This window comes from Crinia signifera, chromosome 8 (assembly GCF_055691185.1).
Source record: "Crinia signifera chromosome 8, ASM5569118v1, whole genome shotgun sequence".
NCBI classification, from domain to species: domain Eukaryota; kingdom Metazoa; phylum Chordata; class Amphibia; order Anura; family Myobatrachidae; genus Crinia; species Crinia signifera.
The window spans coordinates 23,709,769-23,736,948 of NC_139224.1; the positions used below are offsets into that span (position 1 = coordinate 23,709,769).

The window sequence follows — 27,180 nt, forward strand, 5'->3', positions numbered from 1 at the left end:
GCTGTATCTACTGCAGTATACCTGAAAAACAGAACACCTACAGTGGCCGTGAAGGGAAAAACCCCCTTAGAGGCCTGGTCTGGGAAGAAGCCAGACATCAGTCACCTCCGCGTCTTTGGGAGCAGAGCTTATGCGCATATACCAAAGGAGAAAAGGAAGAAACTTGACCCAAAATCAAGACAGTGCATATTGCTAGGCTATTGTGAGGAGAGCAAAGGGTACAGGCTCTGGGATGCAGAGAACAGACGTCTTCTAAAATCAAGAGATGTGATATTTCAAGAGACAGCATCACCCACAAAAGCAAAAGAGCAAGAAAAGCAAGCACTAGTAGAGGTATGTGAAATAGAGAGCATACCTGCAACAGAAAATACTGAAGAAGGAAGCGAACCAACTAATAGAGCTTCTGTAAGAAGAAACAAGGGCATACCAGCCAGGAGATATGAGGAAGAATATGCGAATATTGCTTTCAGTGAACCTCAGAGTATTCAAGAAGCGAAAGCGTGCAGTGATTGGGCGAAATGGAAATCTGCAATAGACACAGAGCTATCAGCACTGAGAGAGAACGATACTTGGACCATAGTAGATAGGCCAAGCAACCGCAAGACAGTCAAGAACAAGTGGGCCTTCTGCAAGAAGTTAAATTCAGACGGAGAAGTTGCCCGTTACAAAGCCCGTCTTGTTGCTAAGGGATACACACAGAGATCCGGAATTGACTATGGGGAGATATACTCACCTGTTGCGAGGTATAACACTCTCAGGTTAGTAATTGCAGTCGCCACCTTACAAGACTTACTGCTATACCAACTAGACTTCGACTCAGCGTTCCTAAATGGAGAGCTACTTGAAGAAATCTATATGGAATCACCAGATCATTATGATGAGAATGAACTTCAGACAGAAAAAGTGTGTCTTCTGAAGAAATCCATATATGGCCTAAAGCAGAGTGGTCGTTGCTGGTACATAAAATTGGACACAGTACTACTTGAAATGAATTTTATTAGATCAGAGACTGACCACTGCCTTTATCACAAAACTCTGGGAGAAAAGTTGTTCATCATAGCAGTCTATGTGGATGATATACTTATAGCAGGTCACGAAGATCACATCACAAGTGTAAGAGATCAACTGAAACAGAGATTCAAGTTGAAAGACTTAGGTCCAGCCAATCATCTGTTGGGCATGAGAATTGTTCAAAACTTGCAAAAGGGAACAGTCACAGTCGACCAACAAATGTACATCGAGGCAACAATCTTGAAGTATGGGATGGCAGACTCCAAGTCAGTGAATACACCAATTGACAAAAGCATCAAGATTACAAAAGGTATGTCACCAACCACACAAGAAGAAGCAGAGGAAATGCAAGATGTTCCTTACAAGAACGTGGTTGGAAGTCTTATGTATGCAAGTATTGGAACCCGTCCAGACATCACTCATGCAGTCAGTCGGGTGAGCCAATTTGCAATAAATCCTGGAAGACAACACTGGATTGCGGTGAAGAGGATTCTGAGATACCTAAAAGGTACAAGTTCTTTGAAGTTAAAATTCGCCAAGACAAGCAATTCAAATTTGAAAGTCTTCTGCGATGCCGACTGGGGAGCAGATGAAGATGATCGTCGTTCCCACACCGGTTACCTGTTCACACTGGCCGGAGCAGCAGTTAGTTGGGCGAGTAGAAAACAACCAACAGTTGCTCTCTCAACAACTGAGGCCGAATACATGGCTCTTACAGAGACATCAAAAGAAGCACTCTGGATCAAAGAGACTTTGTGTGAGTTAGGTCTACTTTATGAAGAAGAGACTATCAGTATCGCATGTGACAACAGGGGAGCAATAGATCTTTCCTGTACTACCAAGCACCATGGAAGGTCGAAGCACATCGCGATAAGACACCACTTCATCAGAGAACTAGTGGAGAACAAGTCCATCGATGTTGAATACATTGCAAGTGAACAGAATGTCGCTGACATGCTTACTAAAGGACTGTCGACAAACTTGCTTATTAAGTTCGTGAAGGACTGTGGACTTGTCTAAGTTCAAAATGTTGATTTGAAGTTCTGATGTTCTGAATGTCTTTTCTCTCTAACCATATTTTCGGTTACAGGTATCACAAAAGGACAGAGAATTGTATTAAGTTCTTTTATGTAGCCGAAGACAGCCTTGAGCGAGGGGGAGTGTTAGATTGCAGCGCTCAGCGCCTGTCTCCATACACTGTTTAGTGTAAGGCTTACAGTCTGCCTTGTCCCCTTGCAGCCAACGCAGCTAGGCGTCACCCTGAGTGACAGCTCGCTTAAGCGAATAGCAGGGCAGAGACCCCTGACCCTGCTGGCAGCGTTCCCTTTCCTGTGAGGAAGTCCCCGCGTAGTGTGTGCCTCAGAGCGTATGTGACTCCGTCCATGCTGTTTGTAGCTCCACGTGCACCGGAGCGCATAGGAACAAGTCCCCGCTGTAATCCCGTTACCAGCGTGACCTTTTGCACAGGGAGATCAGTCATCATTGGCAGCAGCGAGACTGGGAGAGATACCGCAGCGTAAACCAGCAAACTGTCATTGACCCTGCACGCGCCAAAACGCTACAGCTAAGTAACAACCAGAGACTGTCGTTCCCAATGTACCAGTTTGTATTACCGCTTGAAGTTAACTACTAAAGTACTGTTGTAACCTACAAGCCTGCCACTTGAATAAACCCTTCATTTGGTTATATCTTCTAAGTGTGAGGTCTGACAACCACACTGCACGTACTTATAGACACTCTGCCAATAAAATTAGGGGAAATTACTGATCCAGGTCCTTCATGCTGAGCGGTTGATAAAACTACCCGCGGGACATCAAAACTTCCCCCACCCCTACTGCTGGAGGATCGGTAGGGGCTCCAATACATTGCTATGCCCAGGGGTCTACACTGCTGTTGACGCCCCTGTATGTATATATATATTTTTTTTATTATTATTATTATTTATATACATTTGGTCTATCTATAATACTTTAACTGACCCGGCATATACTGGGTCACCTAAGTGTCCATCTCCGTGCTTTGCTCCGCCCCTCTGGAAACCCCCTTCTGAAAATCCTGCGTTTGCCCCTGCTAGAACATGCATAGGTAGCCCTCCACTGGAGATGTAAATAATTTCTACAAAATGTGAAATAAAAGATTAGTTAGAAGTTCTTTGTTGACTCGATGTGGAGCAGTTCTACAAGACATGTAATATTGCTTGAAATCGAGTATGCTCAGGCCTATGCCCCCCTATAATTGTACTCTCCCTAGGCCCTTGGTACAATGACAGAGGCATGCTGGGAGGAGGTCTCAAGATGATGACTGACACTCCTGGACTGTGGTGTGCACTGTTCGGACCAGTCGCACTCGTTTATCTGAGAGTATGAGTGCTCTCGTAACAAGAGCTTGGGGCTTAAAGTCTGCAAAATGCAGGGAAAAAGTACAGCTTATAACGTAAGTGGCGAGTTCATAAGGCAACATTATACAAGAGCACAAAGCACCTGTGTAACATTAGCCTTAGGGGTAGAGAACGGTATTCTGTTTTTAATTAATATAAATAGAGGGGAAAAAATCCTGCATGGGTTATATAGGTATAAATGTTGATTTAATATACTTAAAAAAAAAGGTAACGTCTGTTGCCGGTACAGTGGAAGCATCTTTCTTTAACCTTTTTGCTGCCAGAAATGTTTTACAAGCTGGGAAAACATCTCCAGTTCCATAACTATCCAGAAGTGCTAACGCTGGTGGCTGCTTTATAAACCCTGAATAATGCATCATTTTGGCCAAGCAACACTAGATAATATGCTCTGATTTGTCTTGAGGATATTATATATTAAAGTGGTGTTGACACTGTCCGGGGACTAATGCAGGTAAACTGCTTGATCAGTGTTGCTAAGGAGATCACAATCAGAACACCTGTAAATAATACACGTCTCAGAATCAGAGGTAATAAAGGCAATCTTCAGCTGATTCTGTTTCAGCCGTGCTCTGGAATTTAATGCTACGCAGCAAATGTTACCTGCAAATACAAATTATTTACATTTTATAGTTGATTTATTATTATTATATAGTCCATAGTGTTTATTTCTCAACACTCCAGATCTCCTTTATCAGTCTAGAAACATCCACACAAACAACCACACAAAAATGAATAGAATATTTTCTACATAAGTATTGCATCCAGGGCCGGATTAATCCTTCTGGGGGCCTGGGGTCACTTTAGACAGGGGGGCCCACTCCCACTTGTCATTACTGGCCGCAAACTGCATGGGAGAATATTACACTGTCAAAACACAGAGTAAAGGCAGTATAAGCAGCTGGGTCAATGGGTAACTGCAGGGGGGGGGGTTTAACATAAACATAAATACATATATGCACACACACACACACATATATATATATATATATATATATGTACCTTACTCTAATTAATAAACCCTCCTATGACGAGGCCACTGCTGCTGCTGTCCTCCATGGGCCTGAGAAGCATATGATGAGCTCCACCAAGCAGAGCTCAGCACATGCCTCTCAGCCTCTGACCTCTTGTGCAAAGCCCCATGGGACTTAGTCAGCTCCCAGTAATGCACTGCACATTTATGCAGTCAGTGTGCCTTGGCTCCCGATGCTCAGCACCATTAATCATTGTCACATTGGCAGATAGGTGAACCTGTTTTTTTTTTTTTGGGGGGGGGAATGCCAACCACAGAGGGCCCCTAGATAGAGGGGGGCCTAGGGGTACTGACCCCCTGTCCGTCCCCCCCTTTAATCCGGCCCTGATTGCATCCTATTCCTGTTACTGTATTGTACTGTATTGCAAATTTTCTCTAAAGAAAAAAACACAACAAATGAACACTGTTTAATGGTGTACACACACTGGTCCTTATTCTGGTTCACTCATAAAGGCAAATTCCTTCTCAAACAGACAAAACCCTGTGCATTGCAGGGGGGGGGGGCAGATGTAACATGTGCAGAGAGAATTAGATTTGGGTGAGTTATTTAGATTCTATGCAGGGTAAATACTGGCTGCTTTATTTTTACACTGCAATATAGATCTCATTTTGAAGTAAACCCCACCCAAATCTAACTCTCTCTGCACAAGTTACATCTGCCCCACCTGCAGTGCACATGGTTTTGTCCATTTGAAAAAGAATTTGGGGGAAATTTACTAAGATGAATTCGTGAAAAAAAATTGTATTTTCATAGGAAAAAAAATGGGTACTTGTTTCCTAGCACGGCCACCCCGATTTACATCAGGGTGGTCGTGTCGGAAAAATCGGGTCGATCGCATCGCATGCGATTTGGTCGCATGCGATGCGATCGACGCGACCGACCCGATTTTCGACCCGATTTTTGATTGAATGAAATGTAAATCGGGTCCCTGGGACCCGATTTTACATTGGATTCAATGTAAAATATTCCCTAGACCCCCAAATTTAACGACATAAACCCCACCCCACGATAGATGCCAACCCGAAGCGTGGCGAGCGCAGCGAGCCCGCGAGGGGCGGCGGTGCGCGTCCTCCGACCTTTTCATTCCCCTACTATCCACGTCGGCGTGGAGTTGAGAATAGAATAGTGTGGCGAGCGCAGCGAGCCACGGAGCCCGAAGCGTGGCAAGCGCAGCGAGCCCCGCGAGGGGACGCGTATACCTGTGAAGTTATACGCGTCCGCTCGCCACGCTTCGGACTCGGTGGCTCGCTGCGCTCGCCACACTATTCTATTCTCAACTCCACGCCGACGTGGATAGTAGGGGAATGAAAAGGTCGGAGGACGCGCACCGCCACCCCTCGCAGGCTCGCTGCGCTCGCCACGCTTCGGGTTGGCGTCTATCGTGGGGTGACGACGGGGACATCTATAATGTGAAATGGGTCATATTGGCCCATTTCACATTTTTCACATTTTTTTAAAGGTGAGATGGACTTAATCAAGTCCATCTCATCTTGTGCCATTATAATGGCACAAGACCGATGCGATCCTCACGATTTCAATGTTAAAAAATATTTTAACATTGAAGCCTATGGGGAAATCGGGGGCATCGCGTCGGTCGCGTCGGGACCAATGTTAATGGTCCCGACCGACGCGATGCCCCCGATTTTGTACCTTTGCCGGCAAAATGGACCTGATTTCAAAGGAAATCGGGTCCATCGTGTGGATCGTGTACCTTAACTTAAAGGTACACGATCCACAAGATTGTGGCCGTGCTAGGAAACAAGTACCAAAAAATGAAATTGGGCATATTCGGATTTTTGGCATTTACTATGCCAAAAATAAGATTTTTCGTATTCGGACCCAGGGACCTACCTACGGGCTCAAGATAGGTAAGTATTAGTATGAAAGGGCTTTGGATGTATTAAAATTTTATTTTTCATGTGTCAGTGTGTGTGTTTATTTTACTGTTTTTAATACTGTGGAACTACAAGTGCCAGCGGGCCCTTTAATGTGGTTCTCCAAGTCCCAGCATGCGGGGGAGGCTTGCTGGGACTCATAGTTCCACAGTATCAAACAATATTTTATTCTTTTTTTTATACACAGCCATCAGCCCGGTGACCACAGCCCAGGGTCACCGGGGACAGCACCAGGCTTCAGCCTGGTCAGATAAGTCCTGTAGGGGGGGGGGTGTCCCCACTCCCCCAGGGCCCCTGGCCAGGCTGACTGGTGGGTAGGGTGAATGTTTTGGCCGCGGGACCTTATATAATAAGTTTCCTCCGGCTGTGACATTACCCTGCTGGCTGGTTGGGCCTGGGGTTGGTTCTTAAAATACAGGGGACCCCTAGTCATATTGTCCCCCGTATTTTGGGAACCAGTCCCGGCCCTGAAACCTGGGGCTGGTTTTAAAAAAACGGGGAACCCCTATTTGCCAGGTTTCCTGATTTTTTATTACCAGCCCCGGCTCTTTCAGCCTGGTGCTCTTACGGACGTGGCCACGCCGTTTTTTTTTATTTATTTATTTATTTTTCTATTTATTTAACACACTGCAGCCTGCACGGATCTGACTGATCCGCGCAGACTGCCTATACAAATTTGTATTATATACGGCCGCTAATACGAATCAATACAACATTGGAGGTTTACAAAGCAGTCGTATTTGACTGCTTTGTAAATTACCCTCCGTAACACGAATTTGCATATGGTTGAAACAGCCGTATGCAGTCGTATTCATTTGTCTTAAGAATACGAATACGATATAAATTTCCGCCATTGTCTTTGCGAGTCAACCAGAATAATAATAATATCAGTAGTTCTCAATCCTTTTTGACGTGAGAACCTCCTTTGCAATATTTGTACCACCAACATTTGCGAACTAGACATTTGTACAGTAATGAATATAATTGCTATTAGATTAAAGGTATAGCTGTTGCTATATATAAAAGCTATAAATGTGGTATAAACAAGATTTTAAAAATTATTTAAATTATTTAAAATGGTCAATAAAATAAAGACACCCATACACATACGATATGGCCCTGTTTCTCACGCTTTTGACCCTTATCGTATGTGTTTTAACTCCAGATCCGAACCCCCATCTGCAGTGCACATGGTTTTTCCCATTTTGAGAACAAATTTGTACTGCGATCACATCTGAATTAGAGATGTGCAGGCTCTGATTTACTTTGATTTACAAGCAGGATCTTATTGGCTATCAACTGTCAACAACTGTCATGTGATTTGGGATAGCCAATAAGATCCTGCTTTGAAATCAGAGTAAATCAGAGTAAATCAGAACCTGCACATCTTTAATCTAAATAAGGGCCCGTGTGTAGGGGCCATAGCAATAGCAATGCACATCCCTGCTTATCGCTATCGCCATGGGGATTAATATCTTGAATACAGGATAAATGTAGTCAGATCGCCAGTCAGGGTCATTGTTCTCACAGGAGAACATTGGCCCCCTTGCAGATCGCTCAGCAACATCTCCCCGTGTGTATGACCCTTTAGTAATCCTTTAGATTCTGTATTGTGAATGGAACCTCCTGAATATTTATCTATATAAAGCTGACAACCTCTTGTTTTCCATAAGCCAAAAAAATCTACTGCTCCCCTTTATAATTTTGGACTCTGATGAAGTTTGCCACGCCATCAATTTGAACTGTCCCAATTGTCATTCTGTAAAATCTACATTCATTTTCATTTGCAAACCAATTTGGAACTTAATAGGCCAGTGAGGATTTTTGGCCTCCTCTGCAAATCATTTCAACGGATCAGTACAAAGTCGACAAGCACTTCTGCCCTAATGGCTGCTAATCTTCTTTATCATGTCATTTTAGGGAAAAAGTTGCAATGTCACAAAGACCGTTGAAAACAGCAAATAGACTGTAAGCTCAGGAGGCGTATTTAATAAAGTGTTCATTGCAAAGGCTGGAATCGGTAATATGCACAAAGCACCGGGCCGGCATCACAGGCTCTGGTATGTGTACACGTCTGACGTTCTTTCACAAAAACCCTTCAGAGGCTGTCTCGGTGCTGACATTTCTTGGTTGTGTTTTTTCGACTTTGGAAAAGTGCCATTTTGCATCTTCACGGGCAACACTCATTTAAATTATTTCCAGATCACCTACAGCAAGTGCCAAAATACTAATGTGCTGGAGTATTGACTATGGTGCGCTAACAGCCTATTAGTGATTTATTTCCCACACCAGAATTTCATTAAAAAAAAAAAAAATGAAAACCTTTTCCTAGACAAAAAAAATAAAATGAGAGCGATGCACATTTAGTAATTAGGATTCTCACTCATATCTCAGGATTTATCTAGCGGAGAGAATTTATTTTGTTCGCTAATCATCATTTCAGGAGAGAATTCATTTTGGAATCTAAAAGTCAATGGTACCTTATTGTTTGGTTCCGGTGAACAGTTTTACAAGCGAAATGTTTTATATTGTAGATACAGCTCCAAAACGCTACAACCTTTCACTTTTAGGGGCCGATTTGGCCCCTTCCCTGATGTTTGGGGTTTGTACATGTGTAAACCCCAGGAGCAGCGACAGACTGGGCTGCCGAATCGGCCCTGGCATTTGACCTTTGTCGCGCACATGCGCGCGCACACATGCACCCGCTGGCTCTCCCGGCTTGCAGGAGAGAGGGGAATAGCAGTGTGCAATGCCCCCCTCTCTCCTGGACCTCAGTGGTGCACAGATAGAGCAGCTGGACCCGCCGCAAGTCCAGCGGTTCTCTCTGTGCACCGATTGGGAGGCGGAGCCTCCACCTTGCAAGTACAAATCGGCCCACTTGGCCATCGGCATTTGCCAGATGGCCAGTCCGGCCCTGCCCAGGAGTGAACAGCTTGGTGGGCAGGAACAAAGGCATGGCGTTGCTTCCTTAAGAAGGGCAGCTGACATCGCATTACATCAGTGCCCACCCTGTATTCGGCTATCATCCGCAGAAATAAAAGTCCACTTTGACTGACTTTCATTTCCGAGGGGTAGAAAAATAATTTGATGGTCCGCGACCACCGAATGATTAATCTCCCCTTCGGCTGCATGCGAGGGGATGTGTTCAAGTACACATCCCATTGGATGTTAGTGAGGAGATTCGGCGGCGGGAGGGGGCGGGCGTTCGTCGGGGTGGTGGTTATGCGAACAGCTGCAACACACCAATTAATGATATAAAATCTACACTGGTATCAATTAAACCTTTTTACCTAATGTGGATGTCGGAGATGGGACAGACCTTACAAAATTATAAGCACCTGTTGGATGGGTAAGAAAGGCAACGTAATGCATTTTTAAGTAGGTGAATAACCAGCCAACATCATGGCGAAATGCGTTAGCGATACATACCGTGTCGTTAAAGAGCAATACGGAGACACATAACGGGTACATTAGCTCTATACCGGTGCAAGATTCATAGGTTTGTCCAACAATAGGAACAAAGAAGGGCCCGATTCACACTTGCTCGCTACACTGCATAAATTCACAGCATAGTGAGCAGGTTGACGCCGCCCTACCGAACGTACTACCACCCCGTTCACTCAAATCCCCGTACTCTTACACATCCGCTCATATGCACCCGCACACAGAAATCGACAGTCTTCTGTGAATTGGGGGTGGGCGCTGACATTGTGTGATGTCATACACCCACCCCCCCACCCCCCTTACCCCAGCAGACAGGGGCATGCCTGTGTTCGGTGGGGTCCGCTCAGTATTTCTATGGGAGACATGCCCATGAAACACAAGGTTCCCACCCGGACGGCCCTCTGCCTGGCAATCAGGCAACGAGCAACTGTCGAATGATAAATTTGCGGAAGGCGTTTGCTGCATGGGTTTGCGCCAATGCGCAAACCCTCATCATCGAAGACAGGGCCAGCCAAATTCGGACCTGTACGAAGAGGTCTGAATCGGACCCAAGGTGCAACCATCAGTCAATGACCAAGGGATCATTATATATCTCCGTTATTACCCTGTCAATAACAAAACTGCATAATGTTTCCCCGACTGAGCTAGCAATTCAGTGACTGCAATGAGTTGCAGTTGGCAGCTTTGGATATCCAGTATTTCAGCCACAAGGCATCAGCCAACTGAACTAAAGTGGATGTCGATCGATACAATTAGGAGAGGATTTTCTTTTAAAATATTTACAGATCTCTTTTAAATGTTTCACCATCGATAGTTTTGTAGCTAGTATATAGCATGTCTGCTATGGAAAAGGTTCTTTTACTTTGAACTATCAGACCGTAAACGGTGACGGTTGATTAAGCGTGATCAATTACTTCGAACACTGGCCGGGTGTAAATGTCTGACTTTGAAAGTTACATATTCTTCACTACAGAAATCCAGAGCCCTTCTCATCCCTTATATTAACCCTATGTACATAGACTAAACCGTCGGTAACAAATATTGGCATCTGAATCGTTACCTGATTTATTTATACATGTCAGAGACCGCTTATTTGTGACTTGAAACAAACCAATTAGCATGATTTGAATTGGCACACGATCGCTTTAATCTATCTAAGTTTAGAGGAACAGGAACTATTTATATTGTGTTTCCTTGATCCCACACAACAAGGCAATGACAATGGATTAATAATAAATATCTGTTCGTGCGGCAGCAATGAATGTTGCTGCAGATTAGCTCTGTTTTCTTATCAAGCTTTCTAAAAACAGCCAATTAGAGCGCGATAATTGTATTATTATATTGCCTCTGTCAACAGTGTGTAAGTCACGGTGCTGCTAATGTTTATGACAACTATAATAGGAACAGAACACAAGAGCTGCGGGTGTAGATTTGCTGTTATGTAAAGGTGCCCATACACTAGTAAGATTTATCTTCAGATCTGGCTGGTTGGAACAAAAACATGGTTATGGATGAGTGACAGTTTGTCAGTTTTCCAGCATTTCCATGCACATGGTCAACTGTCATTTGCTCTCATCCATAACCATGTTTTTGTTCCAACCAGACAGATCTGCAGATAAATCTGCGTGTGTATGGCCACCTTTAGTCATATCTGTCTATTTTAAAATCCATCCATCTGAAAGAGTTGGGAGGTACGAAGCTGCGTGTTGTGTTATATCCATGTTGCTAATATACAGTATGTGTACAGGATGTTAGGATATACATCCCAACTTTCTATGACGATGAAGAGAGACTTTTGCACATGGCGTGGACTCGCGGTGAGGGGGCGTGGCCTTCAAACTGCATCACTCGCCCCATTTTGCCGCTGCCCAGCGGGTGGCAGTAGGGACTCCCAACTACCCCACCCAGCCACAGGACACTGCTGGCCCTGGGCGGGACGTGGGAACGGCCCCAAAAAAGGGAATGTTCCCACGGAAAGTGGAAGCTTTAGGATGTTCACACCAGAAGATGCTGTAAAACCAGTGGCGTCAAGATGGGGGGGGGGGGGTATATTTTACCCTGGCCCGGGTCTGCTAAATGGGGCTGCACAGTGCTGTGTGCTGCACTGGGGAGGGAGACAGCTGATGCAACAGACTGTCATTTCTCTCCATTTGTTTTTTACCCCATGGGGGGGCCACGCCATCATTAACTGAACACATTCAAACTCACCCACCCACCCCAGTTTACCAGGGCCTGGCCGACCTGTTGGGGCCAAACAGCCCAGTACAATTTAACAGAAATCTATAGCCCAGAAATCTGGAGTGACTTTTTTGAAGACAAAGCAAGTACTGTACAGCTGTACTCACTGTTATACAACCTGGTAGATGAAGGAGAGTGCGGTTCACCAGCCAGTGAGTGTATGTAAGTACTAATACTAGGGGAAGGGGGAAAGGTTAGCGGGTAGGCTGGTTATGGGTACAGTTAGGTTTAGGCTGCAGGAAAGGTGAATCAGGGGTAGCGTTAAAATGTGTATCGGTAGAATGTTGCCGCCAGGCCTGGACATGCCTCCACAATGGTACAGGATTCATGTTGACCCCATGTTGCATCATCTCAACATATTCAGTTATATTAATTGGCGGTTTCTGCCGGTGTCGGTAACAGATGACATACTGGCATGCACTTACGGGGATATGCAGTTGACTCTCACTCCTCTGTCAATCCATTCTGTTCCCAAAGTTTGAGTTAGTTTCACCACTCCGGCCTTTGAGGTGTTATACGCCAGCTGCTTCTGAGGATGAGGCACTGCAAGAGAAGGAACAGTTGTACTGCGGCTCAGTGACCAACACAAAACATTATTTCCCCAACGCGCAAATAATCTGTTCTGGGGAAAGAGAAATTATTTACATACTGTACAGTAGGGATAGTCGCCAACTGTGGCCAAGGTCTGAATGTCTCCCCAAGGTTGTACAGGGTAAGTAGGCATTGGAAATCGTCTGTGCAAGTAAATATGCCAGACATGTCAGATTGGTATGATGTAGTTTCAAGAAGATCGCAGGACCCCAACCACTACATGCCACATACAACAATTGGCACAGCTGCCTCCTAACCACCTTCTCCACTTTGCCTTATATCTAGATGACTGATCCGAACAAAACCCTGCTGCATGTGGCATACATGGGTGTGATGATAACAAGAGAGGTGATTGGCTCCAATTAAGTGATAGCCACACCTTCTGTGTATTGTCCACAACCCGCACCGTTGGGGCCTTATTTTGGTCTCCGCTGGTTTCCTTTATTGGAGCTCCATACCTTTGGCCTACACTGGAGTGGCACATATAACCACTACAGATTCCAGAGCTGCTTGGAACTTCCAGATTTTTTTTTAAAAAGCCTAATAAGTTGTTGGAAGGTCTTTGGATGCCCTAGAGGCCTGATTCATACCTGTTCGCTAGAATCTCCGGATTCGGGGCGTGCGCTGTGGCATGACGTAAGCCGTCCGAGCAGCCATCAACACACCTGCCTCAGCAGGGGAACGCCAGCGTTTATACGGGGATGCTCATAAAACAATGCGCAAATTTGTCTCCCTCTTCTCCCAACACTTCTTGATTGCCCCCAGAGCCTTTAGCCTTATGCCCTACAATCTATCCGGGCTCGTGAGAACGGCGGCAGCAGTTTTTCCCGTATTTGTAGCCATCTTATAGAGCACATTCCACCGTAGCCTGATTCAGTGGCTGTTATCCGCTGAAATACATTCCCCAGCGCTAGGCACAATTAAGACGTTTTTGATGCTTTAGTCCCTTTATTGTATTTATTGCTTAAACATGTGCTCGGTTCTCTCCTGGCACTTGACGCGCTACGACCATAATCTACTGCTCTTGTAACAAGATTTGCCAAAAAGACTTTTTTCTTGTTGTTGAAAGATTGTATAGCAAATTCATCCTTCCAGCTTCTCCCTGTGGCAGTGAGCTTCTAAACACACATTTTATTAAACATATTCACAGAACGGTCATGAGCTCCCTTGTAAGCTTCCTCTCAGAAAACTCATTCCGTATTTCACCGGGCTCGTTTCAACCATCACAGAAATTGTTATTGTGAAAGACGGTTTAGAGTATGAAGTCTTAAGCCTCCAGAGGAGCAAGGCGTTCTTACAGAGAGACTGAAGACCAAAAGGCTTTTTACAAGACTGCGTGCAAGAAAAACCCACACAATAGCATGCGATACAATACTTATCCGCAATTGCCCCGGCACTCAATTTGTGAATATTAAAATTACTGGGAAAAAGATATACAGTATAAAGGTTGGGGTTTTTTTTGTTTTCTTTTTTAAAGGGCCAGGGTCAGGGTACGAGGCTCTGCTGATGCCGTGATCTGGCAACCAAGCAAATGATCCATTATATAACGCCCGGTATACGTCAAGAAATTGGTCTTTATTAACATCTTGACATGCGAAAGCATTGTAATTAGGTGCTTTTGCTAGAGAACGCCTCAGTGCGCCATAACGGGACATTTCTCACGGCCTGACAATGATGCCAGGATGGCGGGCAAACCGGATAGAGGAGCATGACAACATCTGTATATAGCAACATGGAGGAATGTGTTTCCGTTGGTGGGAATTGTTATTACATTACAAAATCTTACACCTGTTTTTCTTGTCTTGGACATTACACAGGGACATGTCACCCAGGCATAACTTCCTCCGCATACTGTACAGTACATATCATACACAGCGGTGGTTTCTACAGTACCTGTATCTACTGTGGCGATATGCTTCTGGTCACATACTAAGCTGGCACTCAGCTGTAGGGGAAAGTGGGTGTGGGGGAGGGAGCGGGGGCACAGGGCAGGGTAGTATAGGCAGAAAGAGCCAAAAGTCAGGTCCCCCCACTCTCTCCAGACAGTACCCCCATAATGGTGGCCAAGTTTACAAGTTTTCCCCATTTGGTAATGAAAGCTCTTTCTGAGGTTCCCTGGCAAGGACTTAGTGGCGGCTGCTGACCGGGGCTGCAGTGCCGATCACATAGTGCGGGGGGGGGGGGGGGTTGTCGTGGCATACTGTGCTGCTTGTTGTGACTTTTTAGCCAACCTTAGGGATGTTTAGTTTAAACGGGGCAGCTACCCGACCTGATTGTATCTAGTCCAAGGCTGGCTGCACATTGACCTGACCAGTCTGCAGAACACAGTATCTGCCGACCAAGCACCCAATTCTGGTGAGCATACATATTTATTGATCGGCCGTTCGATGTGTCTGCACTGCCATAACAACTGGGCAAGCCTTTCAATTTGCCCGCCCAATTCAAAATTGGGTCCCTACATCAAGTGTATAAGCGGTTGGTGAGTCGCCCATACACACAGTGAGTCTCACTGATATATCTGCAAATATATCGATCATAGGCTGTACCGCAAGGCCAATAAATACGTCTATGTAAAGGACGTCGCTCACAGATATTTTGTGTGTACGCACCCGCCGATCCGCAAACGATATATCACCCGTTTGACAGAACAGACGATATGTGTTGTCCAGTGTGTACCCACCATAACTGAATCCAATTATCAATTGAATATGATTCATTTGTTGAATAATCACATGACATTAGACCGTTGTGCAGAGGGGGTTTGGGTTGCCAGCAGAGGGTAGTGCACCCCTGCCCGAAGGCTTCTTCTTGGTGGATGCCCAGCAAAGGGCAAGACCGCCCCACAAGCCTGATACTGCCCTTTTATGTGCCCGCAAAAGTTTGCAGGCACATCGCTAAAATAAGAGCACTTAGCTACACAGCAAAGCGCTCGTACAGAACCGGCTGCCCCCTGGCTGTGCAGCCCAGTTGCAAAGCCAGATGCAGGTCAGCCATGTTTCTGGATGCAACGGTTCTCCCCGTGAGGGGTTCGGACACACCTGCGGTGTCCGGGCTGCTCCCACAAACACTTGGTCGTTGTCCCCCGAACCCTCGGTAGCCGCCCCACACTGCCCCCTGACGCTAGTTAAACTATCGCACTTTAATGTTCAAGCAGATCCCCGGACATCGCAGAGTAGCGATGTTTGGAGATCTGTGAGGGCGCCTGAATTGTGGCCCTAAATACTAACACTGTGAAACGTGCGGAGTTGTTTTGCCCATTCCTAACCACCAATTTGAGTAAAATAAATGCTACATAAATTGATCTGCAATATGTGTCCCATAAATCAGCCAATTTACGTAGATGAGATTTCAGTACCAAAAAAAGGCCACAAGAAGGTTTCTCAAGATCAATGTTTTGTGGCCTTAACTACCCGGTCAGCTCATTCTCAATAGCTGATTGTGTTTCTTCTAATTATTCCTAAAGTGCGATTTACCTTTTTAAATACCTTTTAAAATACCTCATCATTTCCACATATAAATTCACAAGCAACCCTCTTTAAATCATAAGGCCATTAGGTAAGGGCTTAACGAAATATTATAATCGTGACTCGTTTTTTTTTTACAATCTTTGTCCCAAGTATTTAAACCCTCCCCCCCCCCCCAAAAAAGGGGAAGAATAAAATTCTGTTTTCAATTATCAACAGGACAGGTGGCACCGACACTTAACCAAGGACTCGTAACACAATTATAAATGCATTTTTTGAAGAAACATTTATAGTTGCTGTGTAATAAACTGCACAGAATGCTGTCGAGTGTCATACTGGGCACTGTAAAAATAAATGGTATTCCCAAGGAAAATAAAAAATAAAAAAAGGCTGCGTATTTATATAACATTCAGCAGATGGATGTAATATTAACTTAGTGGTTTTGCGCTGTAGTTTTATTGCTACTAGATTTTCTTGCCTAACTTGGCAGCTCGCAGTACCGTTTGATTTTTGGATTTGGACAATGCTGAAGCAGATGTCCAGACCAATAAAATATATTCCTGAAGGGCTCTACTTAATTTGTGTAATTGATCAATTTTTGTTCCATGGGCCCCGGATCACCAGAAAGTAACTGCCTTCCAGATTAGCTCAGCAGTCGGGATTTTTCTCCATATGTTACAATGGTTTATTGGCTCGCGTACGACACTGCTGAAACAGCAGCACCGGCCGAGGCACCTGTTGGCAAACTATAAAGGGGTTTAACAACTGGCGTTACAGTCTGGAATGAAGTGAAAGTTACTAGACAAATATTGCATATTATTCTCGCTTAAAGTGCCAGGTTTGTGGGTCCAGCGGTCATTGAGCGGGCCGTGGGCGTCTGTAAGGGTGTAAATGACAATTGATGACCTTACGGAACTGAGAGGTTAAATAAGTTGTGAAATACGTGTTCGGAAATAATGAGCTAGCGGTAAGGATTTATATAGCGCAGGTAGAGGTGAGCAAAGGGCCTGATTCGGGACTGGTCGCTAGGCTGCGTACTGTATGTTTGCAGCCTAGTGAACAGGTAGACACCAGTTCGCTAATAAAAGTCCGACTTTTATACCCCTTTCACATCGCAACAAGCCGTTTTTTTGCTGTTTGACCCGGCACTTGCGATGTGAAAGGGGTTATAGGGTCCTGCAAACGGGTAGCAACACCACAATATGAACCTGTAAAAAAAGCAGGGTTCTTACCCGTTCGTTGCTGTGTTGCTGTGCAGTGTGAACGGGTTAAACGGGTCGACCCCCCCGTTCACACTATGGAGGAGGCAATGCTTGGAGCTGCTCCAGCCCTAATCACTGCCTCCTCTCTGCCCCCCCCCCCCCCCCCCCCGACACGCCGACTCCCCACCACGCCCCCGGATGATGTCAGCGAACCAGCAATAATGCCGGTTCGCTGAGGGGATATGAACATCCCAAAATGCAGGGTCGTTTCAAAATCCCGATGCGACCCTGCATTTTGCGATGTGAAAGCAGCATTATTATGGCCACACATCACCGAATTCTGGGTGTGTGCTGACGTCATGTGATGAACGGGGGACAAATTCGGCTGTGCGGCACAGTCAATGAACAGAACTGAATCAGCCCCAAAGTGTGTTCGTTCACTGAAAAAAAAATATTCAAGTTCTGCTTCTCTTTTGCCGTTCTACGGAATGGAAGTCTGCACACTTACTGATCCACTGCTTGATAGTGGATTTCAGGAAACCCATCTGGCCGGGCATTTGAATTTGCCTGCCCAGCTGTGACGTCAACAGGGCCCCCCCCTACTACGCATCAAGTGTACAGGTGGTCAGCGGAATGCCCATACGCACAGCCAGATGCTCCGATATATCTTAAGATATATCTGCCATCGGCTGTGCGGCACAGTCAATGCGATACTGTATCTCGGTGAACGACATCGTTCTTTATATACAGTATCGGCCAGATTGGGCCCTATCGATCTTTTGCATGTCGACGACATGGTTCTACCTATTGACTGTTGACATAACTATTATCGACCCAATGATCCACACCTATATTCTATCAAATTAAATGTTATCACAAAAGTAACGTAGAGTTATAAAATACTGCGCACAGGGCAGCCGAGAGGAATGCTGGGTCCCAGTAAAATTTGGGGGTGTCGCCTAAGTGTGGGGGGTGGGCACCTCCCGCACTTAGACCACGCCCCCAAAATGTTTAGAGGAGGGTGAAAGAAAACTCTAAAAACTGTGATCTCAGCAGCAGCACACACATACAGCATGTGCTGTGCTGACAGCAGGCTCAGCATGACCTCTGACGCTGTCAGTGCGACACTCAGGCTGAGCACATGCTGTAGAAGTGTGTGCTGTGGGAGGGACAGAGGGGCCCCTCCAGCAAGCCTGGGCCTGGGTAATTAGTACCCCCCCCCCCCCCCTCGGCTGCCCTGACTGCGCCCAAACTGTGATATCCCTAACATTCATAAAGGGGTTTGTTAGATTCATAATGACATCACTTGCATCGTTATTGTGATGATGTCACAGGTGTTTGATTCTAACCAAATAACACACAGTAGATTAGAATGCATGCGTGTTGTTTATGCTATTACAGTCCTCTGATGAGGGCTCCAAGACTTCTAAAAGCTACAGTACTTAGCAAAATGAATACATTTTGATTGTCAAATCCGCAAGTATTAATTTATGTAAATAAGAGGCGATATTAATAAGATCTTTCCACGAGTCTGCGCAGGTGTGCCGCTCACAGACAGGTTACCGAAGCCATCACTGTTTGCTAATATATATTTTGACCTGATACAAAGTGTCAGTGAATTACTACTTTCCAATACATGCTTAATTAAATCACATGGCATGATTACTAATTAAACTATGAATACTAAAGCCCGACTGTCAACTCTAATCACTCACCTATTAAACTTGCCATAGACGCCGTGTTAATTATCTTCCCGCATCCTTGACTCAGCATTACGCGGCCCGCAGCCTGCGAAGAGAATTACAGAGAGGATCAGTGACCCCTTTTTGTTGGTTTGTTACAAGAATTACAAAATAATACATGATTCCCTCCTACAAAATAAAAAAAAATTAAAATCAATTATCTTACAAAAAAAAAAAAAAAGGAACGAAAGCTGGAAACGGCACCTTAGTTTATATGAAACGGAGGAAAAAAATGAAAACAAATCTCATAGAATTTTCTTTCAACCAATCAAATTTCATATATTTATCAATGTAAAAAAAAAACACAGAAATCTTCAAATTAATTAGCAGTTTCACTTGTTAATCCTAATTAATGATTAGGCAATGGCACTGAGAGGCCACACTTCAAAGGGTATTTAAAATATTAATTTACTTGGCATCAGAGAACCAATGAATTAGTCCATTAATACTCCAGATCTGTTACTGTTTCCAACTGGACCCAACCAGATAATACTTCAAGAGTTCAGTTATCAGCGCTGCATTCATTAACTGAAAGTACTTTACAAACCATTCATCTTTCTGCCAATTACGCTGTATACAGAAAGCTTTGAGAAAACAAACCAATAGATATTCTTTTAGCCTCATATAGGTCTGATATGTTGTTATATATTTTTTCATGGATTTTTTTACGCAGTTGAGGATTTATTGGTTCTGTTGGATGATATTATAATGACCTGTGAGTATGTGAATATCCTATGCTCTACCTAACACCATTCTAACACCTGCAGATTAGCATTCCAGGGTCCCCTGCCCAGAGTAATGCAGCTAGGCAACTGCAAAACAGATCCAATGCCATCAGCATGGTACTAAAAAATTGTACATCCCTGAGACATCAGATGTGCCCCTATACATCCTGCAGCAGTCACGCTGAACGGTTCCTCTTAGCATGTCAGGTCGCCTGAGAATCTTCTAGCATTGGGCATATTTTTCGGTACTCTTTACCTAGATGGGCGCCAGCGATTGAAATCGCGGGCGTCGGGGGTAAAAATCGCGGGCATCGCGGGCATCGCGGGTAAATCGGGATGCCCGCGATGCCCGCGATTTTCCCATAGGGAACAATGTTAAAAAGGCTGATTGACCGCGATTTTACTGTTAAATGCCTCAATGGACCCGATTTGGCCATAGGAATCAATGTTAAATGGGCCACAGAGCCCAAATAGGCACAATTAACCCTTAAATGTCCCCCCCAATTTTTAACGCCACCCCACTATCCACGCCAACCCGAAGCGTGGCGAGCGCAGCGAGCCCGCGAGGGGCGGCGTTACGCGTCCTCCGACCTTTTCATGCCCTACTATCCACTAGGGCGTGGAGTGAGAATAGAATAGTGTGGCGAGCGCAGCGAGCCACCGAGCCCGAAGCGTGGCGAGCGCAGCGAGCCCCGCGAGGGGCCGCGGATACCTTTACAGGTAGACTCGTCCCCTCGCGGGCTTCACAGGTGTCCGCGTCCCACGTTTGCGTACACATGGTAATGAGGCCATGATGCACGTGTGGGGGGTGGACATATGACACAGCCAGATGTCAGCTGCCCAACCATATCCCTGCTTTCATACGGAAAAATGTCCGAGTGGTCTGGAGCACTCGGTGCTGCCTGACCGCTCAGGGTCCATCATTTGATGGTCGGCGAACATCGGAGGCTGGGGGAGGTTCCCACAGATGGAGGAGGTGTTCACATGAAACATCCACTCGTGGTCCGTACGCTCTGCGTCTTACCGCATTCGGACGGCGAGAGCGATCCGTACGGTAGGTGGGGCTAAGAACACTCGGTTCCTGTCCGAAATACGCATCCATCCGAATCAACTAGAATAAGGGCCTTAGTGTGTTGCGTATAAGATGCATGTTGACCACATTAGCAGAGAGTTGCACAGGATCTGGCGGTTCACTCGCACCAGATATCTCGCACTGCCTGTTGTACTGAGGCTGGATGTATGAACTAATGAACCCCGAAAATAAGCATCCTAACAGCACAGACTGGCTTAGTAATGACCATTGGCAACTCCAGAGGTGGGGCTGCAGCATAGTTGCCTACCCTCCTGCATTCTGCAGGAGACTCCCTGAAATAGCAGCAATCTCTCCCTCATTAGGCTACCAATCTCCCTCATGTCACATAGCCCACATTACACCATTACATCATAGTTACCTCCCCTCCTGCATTCTGCTGGAGACTCCCTGAAATATCAGCAATCTCTCCCTCATTAGCCTAGCAATCTCCCTCATGCCACATAGCCCACATTACACCATTACATCATAGTTACCTCCCCTCCTGCATTCTGCAGGAGACTCCCTGAATAGCAGCAATCTCTCCCTCATTAGTCTACCAATCTCCCTCATGTCACATAGCCCATTACACTGTTACATCATAGTTACCTCCCCTCCTGCATTCTGCAGGAGACTCCCTGACATAGCAGCAATCTCCCTCTCTCCCTCATTAGTCTAGCAATCTCCCTCATGTCACCTAGCCCACATTACACCATTACATCATAGTTACCTCCCCTCCTGCATTCTGCTGGAGACTCCCTGAAATAGCAGCAATTTCCCTCTCTCCCTCATTAGTCTACCAATCTCCCTCATTTCACCCAGCCCACATTACACTGTTACATTTTTTGGGGAAAAAAGGAATGAGACCCACATACATTTACATTGAATCGTCAGCACCATTTCCCAGCACTTTACCAAGTACAGTAGCTCTTAGTAACTGCTTTGGGGCTCATCTATATTTGGATATAAGTCATTTTACAAGATTCCTTCTTTTAGATATTGCAGTGCACACCCACGCTTCTAGGTGCCAGGTTCACAAGCTCTTTTCACAATCTCTCCATATAGGAACTAGACACGCCCTTTGGGTGGAGCATGACACACCCCCTCAATGGGGCACTGTGCAAAATTCAGCTACCAACTAAAATCTCCCTGATACTAGTTTACAAAAGTAGGCAAGTATGGGCTGCAGCAATTCAAATAGGGGAGAAAACCAACTGCCAGTGAGTCAGTTTGGAATGGCAGTTGGTGGTAGTTGGTACGGCTCCCCTATTTAAATTTTTGTACTTTGGTGGAGCCTCTCCTGGCAATGACTGCACTGAGTGCATAACTTTGTGGGAGGTACAGCATTTCGTAATCAATGACCCGCAACTTACTAAACCTAATACATAATTAGCTAACCAACTAGTAACACCTTTTAGTTCTTTACTGTGCCACAGTCAAGAAAATATAAATAATTTCTACTACCAATGGAAAAATAAAACCTGAAATAAGTAGATATTTAATGATACATTTCGTAAAACATTTTAATTTGGTCTCGCTGCGATATTATATAACCATCCTTAATAAGCTCAGCAGATCTTAAAAACGATGTAGTGCACCACGCACCTGACAGCACATGAACAGGCCACGCAGGTTCACGTTAAACGTTTTATCCCATTCTTCCAGTGTTGTAGCTTCGCTTGCTGAATTCATATTAATTCCTGCATTATTACATGCTATGTCAATTCTCCCCCAATTAGCCAGAATCGTGTCCACAACTCTTTTTACATCTTCTTCTTTGCTAATATCAGCTGCCATAGCAACAGATTTTATGCCTGCAAAATAATTCAATGAATAAAATTAAGTGAATTGAAAAGTTTAGAAAAATGGATGAGAATAGGAAATTAACATTAATGTATAAATATATATGTGCGGTATAATTGTCTTTATGTTTAAACAAACGTGATATTTACTTGCTGATATTTATTTTCAAGTAACGGGAAAAAATGGAAAAGAAATAGTCTATTATTTAGTTGTGATCTGGCGCCACCTTGTGTTCAATAAAGAGAATGCGGATTTCAAGTTCCGCTTTGTGAAATTTTTTAAGAAAAATCCATTCACATACAGCTAAAAGCCCAAACTAGGTAATATAAATATGTACAAAACAGTTTTACAAGATATTCATCTTTTGAAAGCAGTATTTCAGCTTTAAGTCAAGGACAGGCACCAGTAATAGCATAGCAGTCCCACCAAGTTGAAGGTCCAAAAGAAAGCTATATAATACAAGAGTGCCTCTGAAGGTTATGTGTACGGTACCTAAATACTCCATACGTATATCACAATGACTTGATCATCATAGACTATTTCAACTATAACTCAATTAATGCGAAATCCAACTATTATCTGCAACAGAAAGTCTGCGTCAGAGACACACGCTAATGCCACCACAGCAAATGTATACATAGCAACCGTAAGAAATGATGCAAATGCCGCAGCTGCCTGTATTTGCATTGCTGCACTCACCAACGGCTTTTGCGAGTCCCTGTGGCCTAGAACAAAAAGGGCTGCATCGGTCGCAGATATGCCACAACTGATTCTCAGCTGAGTAAGATGCCCACTGTTCTGTAATATTACTAAGATGCACCATCTTTACGCCATCTGTCATAACATCAATGACCACACCAGCCGTATAGACATCAGAACATCCCTTTGTGTCAGCACAACTGTGTCTTGTTCCACAACCGCTGGTAGTGACAACCTATAACACACACGCGTCTGACCAGCCACTCCCTGCTACCGTCCGGCAATGCCCAATGAAAATGAATCTCACCACAATTTAGATCTGCATCTTAGAGTGATAAAGATTAGGACGTATGCGCAGTGTGACTTGGGTGCTGCTAGGGTTACCACCTCATCCATTTAATTCTGTACACATATTAATTACACAGGTTCTGTGGCTGATTAAAACCAAGTGAAATGGAGTTTTGAAGTCGGCCAGCCACAGAACCTGTGTAATTAATATGTGCCCAGAATTAAAGGGATGAGGTGGTAAAACTAGATGTTGCGCGAACTGAGAACACTGTCTGAGGGCTATACTGCCATTGTCGTCACCTCTGCAGATTATGCTTACGATTCCCTACACTTAGGGAGAAATTTACTAAGATGAGAGTTCCATGTCACATGGGATGTTGTATAGGCAACCAATCAGATTCTATTATCTTCTAAATAAATAAGAAGTAGATTCAGATTGTTTGCCCATAGCAACATCCCATGTGAATGGAACTCCCATTTTAGTAAATATTCCCCGTAGAGAGGTAGAATGGGGCATGCAACCCCCAGCTGGTCCCTGTTCCCAACAGGCATTTTTAAAAGGGTGCAGGATGCACACTAAACGCCTTGGGTCCGGGCACCATGCTCCCGCAGCAGGTCACCACTGCCACAGCAATTAAGTTTATTCCTAAATTCTACCTACCGCAGTGCCATCTCTCCAGTGATAAAACGGTGCCACACAGTGAAAGCGGTTATATCAGGCTTGCCTACGCTCCCGGAATGGCCGGGAGCCTCCCGAAAACCGGGTCCTTCTCCCGGCCTCCCGGGAAGGTGGGCAAGTCTCCTGCTTTCTAGTGATAGCCCCCACTCCCTCCTTGCCCGCTGGTTTAATTACCATAAATCGCGGGTCCGTGGTGAGGGGGTGGGGCTTAAATGATGCGATCGCGGCATTTCTCATCATTTAAGCCCTGCCCCCTCTCCGCGGCCTGCGAATCACAGCGTTTTCGGCATTGGGGAGCGGGGCCAAGTGATGTCAGCCTTGCCCCGCTCCCCTGACGTGTTGCCTCTCCGGGCTTCTCCCGGAGAGGTGAAATCATAAGTAGGCAAGTATAAGTTATATCACTGGGAAGATTGCATTGGCCAAACAGGATACAGGAGGGGGTGTATACATTAATACATTTTTGCCTGTTTGCATAATTGCGAGCAAATAAAGGGGTTAATTTATCAAGGAGTGATAAAGCTCACTGTAAGTGATAAAGCTAGTTGCATATGATAACTGTCATTATAATTATTATTATTATTATTATTATTATTATTATTATTATTATTATTATACCACAGGACTTTGACCCATAGATGAAGTACAGAGTGATACAAAATAGAAAAGGCAGAAAATGGCTTTAAAAAAAAGATAATGAATTGCAATCTACTGGAATTAAATAAAAAAATAAAAAAAAAAGATTTTAGGGATGTTAGTAGACTGTAATATGAATAGCACTCAATGCCAGGCAGCAGCTAAAAAGGCAACTTGAATATTTGAATGTATGTGATAAAAATATAGGATTCCTGTGAACTGAAGGTCACTTGTTAGCTGCATTTTTAAAAATGTGGTCCACTCTTATTTGCACCTGTCTACAGGAAAGACGTGGAACTTAATAGTGTTCAGAAGTAGGAGGCTCACTTTACAATTGGCATGGGGATTTTAGATTATATAGAAAGGTGACACCTAACTAATAAATGTGAAACAGTAGATAAGACCTCATCAGCGAGATAATATATAGCCAAAACATAAGATTTGTCTAATGACCAATGAAGACTGTGTAAGGGACGAATGGCCAAGCACTTCAATTGAATGACAGTGTCACAACAAAAATAGAATAATTGGAATTTAAAGTGGGCTGGTAACCTTATTTGCACCCTCTCATCCTCCTCCCTCTCCAGCCTTGCGGCTTTTGTGTTCCTCGGTTTGCCAAATACCTTGGCAGGTCAACAAACTGGTCCTGCACATCTCTTGTGCAGCTAAATACCAGAGTGCTAGAGTTTGGAAGAAGCCTCCTGTACCCTTTTGCCAGGAATTAATGGGCAGTATAAGGTACGTGTCTAAGATTTCATATAAACCGGCCTTCCAAACAACATGGTGTACAAGTCTCAGAAACCTTGGTAAGAGTGTTCCTGCCTTCGAAATGTGTCTCTCGGGGAGTAGTTAGCATCCAGGTGCTTAGGATGCCGCCAGTCAATTGAATGGTGCCAGAATCCTGAGACCACCCTGAATGCCAATGCCAGAATCCTAACAGTAGACATACAGAACTTAAGTATCAGGGGGAAATTAGGGTTAGGCTGTAGCTTAATTAGGCTGTGGGCGGTGGGGGGGGGGGGAGGGGGGATTCTTAGCCTGCGGGCAGGAAGGGTTAGGGTTAGGCTGCACCAAAATAACAAAATGTTTTTTACAAATGGTTATTTCTAGAACCTTTAGATGGCCTACTCAGCATTTGTTAAAAATATCCCATTTTGATGCCGCATCTCATGTATTCAGCACACAAATGGCTCTCTGGGCTTTGCTGAAAGTTGCTTAGATCAGCAACTATTAAAATAAGAAACATTGTTTAATGACAATTGTAAAATGTATTGAGTGCAAAATATTCAATTCATATTTTTGAAGTTTGTGAAAAGCTTCAGAGAGAGAGAGAGAGAGAGAGAGAGAGAGAGAGAGAGAGAGAGAGAGAGAGTAAAACTGTGTCTGTACATAGACATTTTACCTTCTAGAAACTTTTTATGAACTATTACGATGGGGGGAAAAGTCTGAATTTTTGCCTGTCTGTCTCTTGGTTCCGGCATCACACAAAAACGACTCAATGAATTTGGATTGCATTTTCACTATTGTATCGCTTAGCGATCTATAAAGAAACTGAGCTATGTGTTACCTCTATGTCAAAATGTCCACATACCAGTTGAGCACCAATTTATTGCAATAGCAACAGCAATCTGATAGTGATAATGTATCTGCATAAACATGTATACCCATTCTTATAATGACAGCTAAAGGAATTTGGAGGGAAGGTGGTGGTGGTGGTGGGGTGGGGGGTGTTTGCTGCAGTGGCATATCCCCCTCAGACAGTTATGGAGCAGACATAGATATTCCACCACTGTGATGCAAAGAGAAGAAGTACCGGTTTCACTCCTTACAGTGCCCCACCCCATGTCCATTCTGGGAACTCTTCCAGATGGGCCAATAAAGTTGTCTTTCAAAGGGTCAACCATCGATGGTCTTCATTGATGGCAAATATGTACTTTCCATTAATGGAAACCATTGATAAAAAACTGAAAAGTGGCACAGCAAATCAGAGAAGGGGGGCGGGTCTATAGTGACATGCTGTGAAGTGTGCGTAGTGTGATACTGCCACTCCACCATTAGACCTCCCCATTAACAGCAGAGAAACCTTACACCTTGGCCACTGGCTGCAAAACCATCACCAGCAAACCACTGATGACTGCTAACTATCAATGACCATCCCTTGGGAACACTCTAAAGCTGGCAAGTATGGGAGAAATACAGAGGGCCGGATGCACTAAGCTTCAAAAGTGATAAAAAGCAGAGTGATAAACAACCAACCAATCAGCTCCT

General features: G+C 44.7%; 1 protein-coding gene across 2 annotated transcripts in view; it reads right to left on the reverse strand.

Moving 5' to 3' along the window:
* Positions 1–27,180, reverse strand: part of LOC146025869 (uncharacterized) — a 62,482-nt gene that overhangs the window by 10,986 nt on the left and 24,316 nt on the right. For both annotated transcript variants that reach the window (XM_083155995.1, XM_083155994.1), the window contains exons 9-11: positions 22,416–22,624; positions 18,990–19,062; positions 12,443–12,560 (exon numbers count right to left, since the gene is read on the reverse strand). In XM_083155995.1, the coding sequence (XP_083012121.1) occupies positions 12,443–12,560; positions 18,990–19,062; positions 22,416–22,624 (400 nt within the window). The remainder of the gene's footprint in view (positions 1–12,442; positions 12,561–18,989; positions 19,063–22,415; positions 22,625–27,180) is intronic.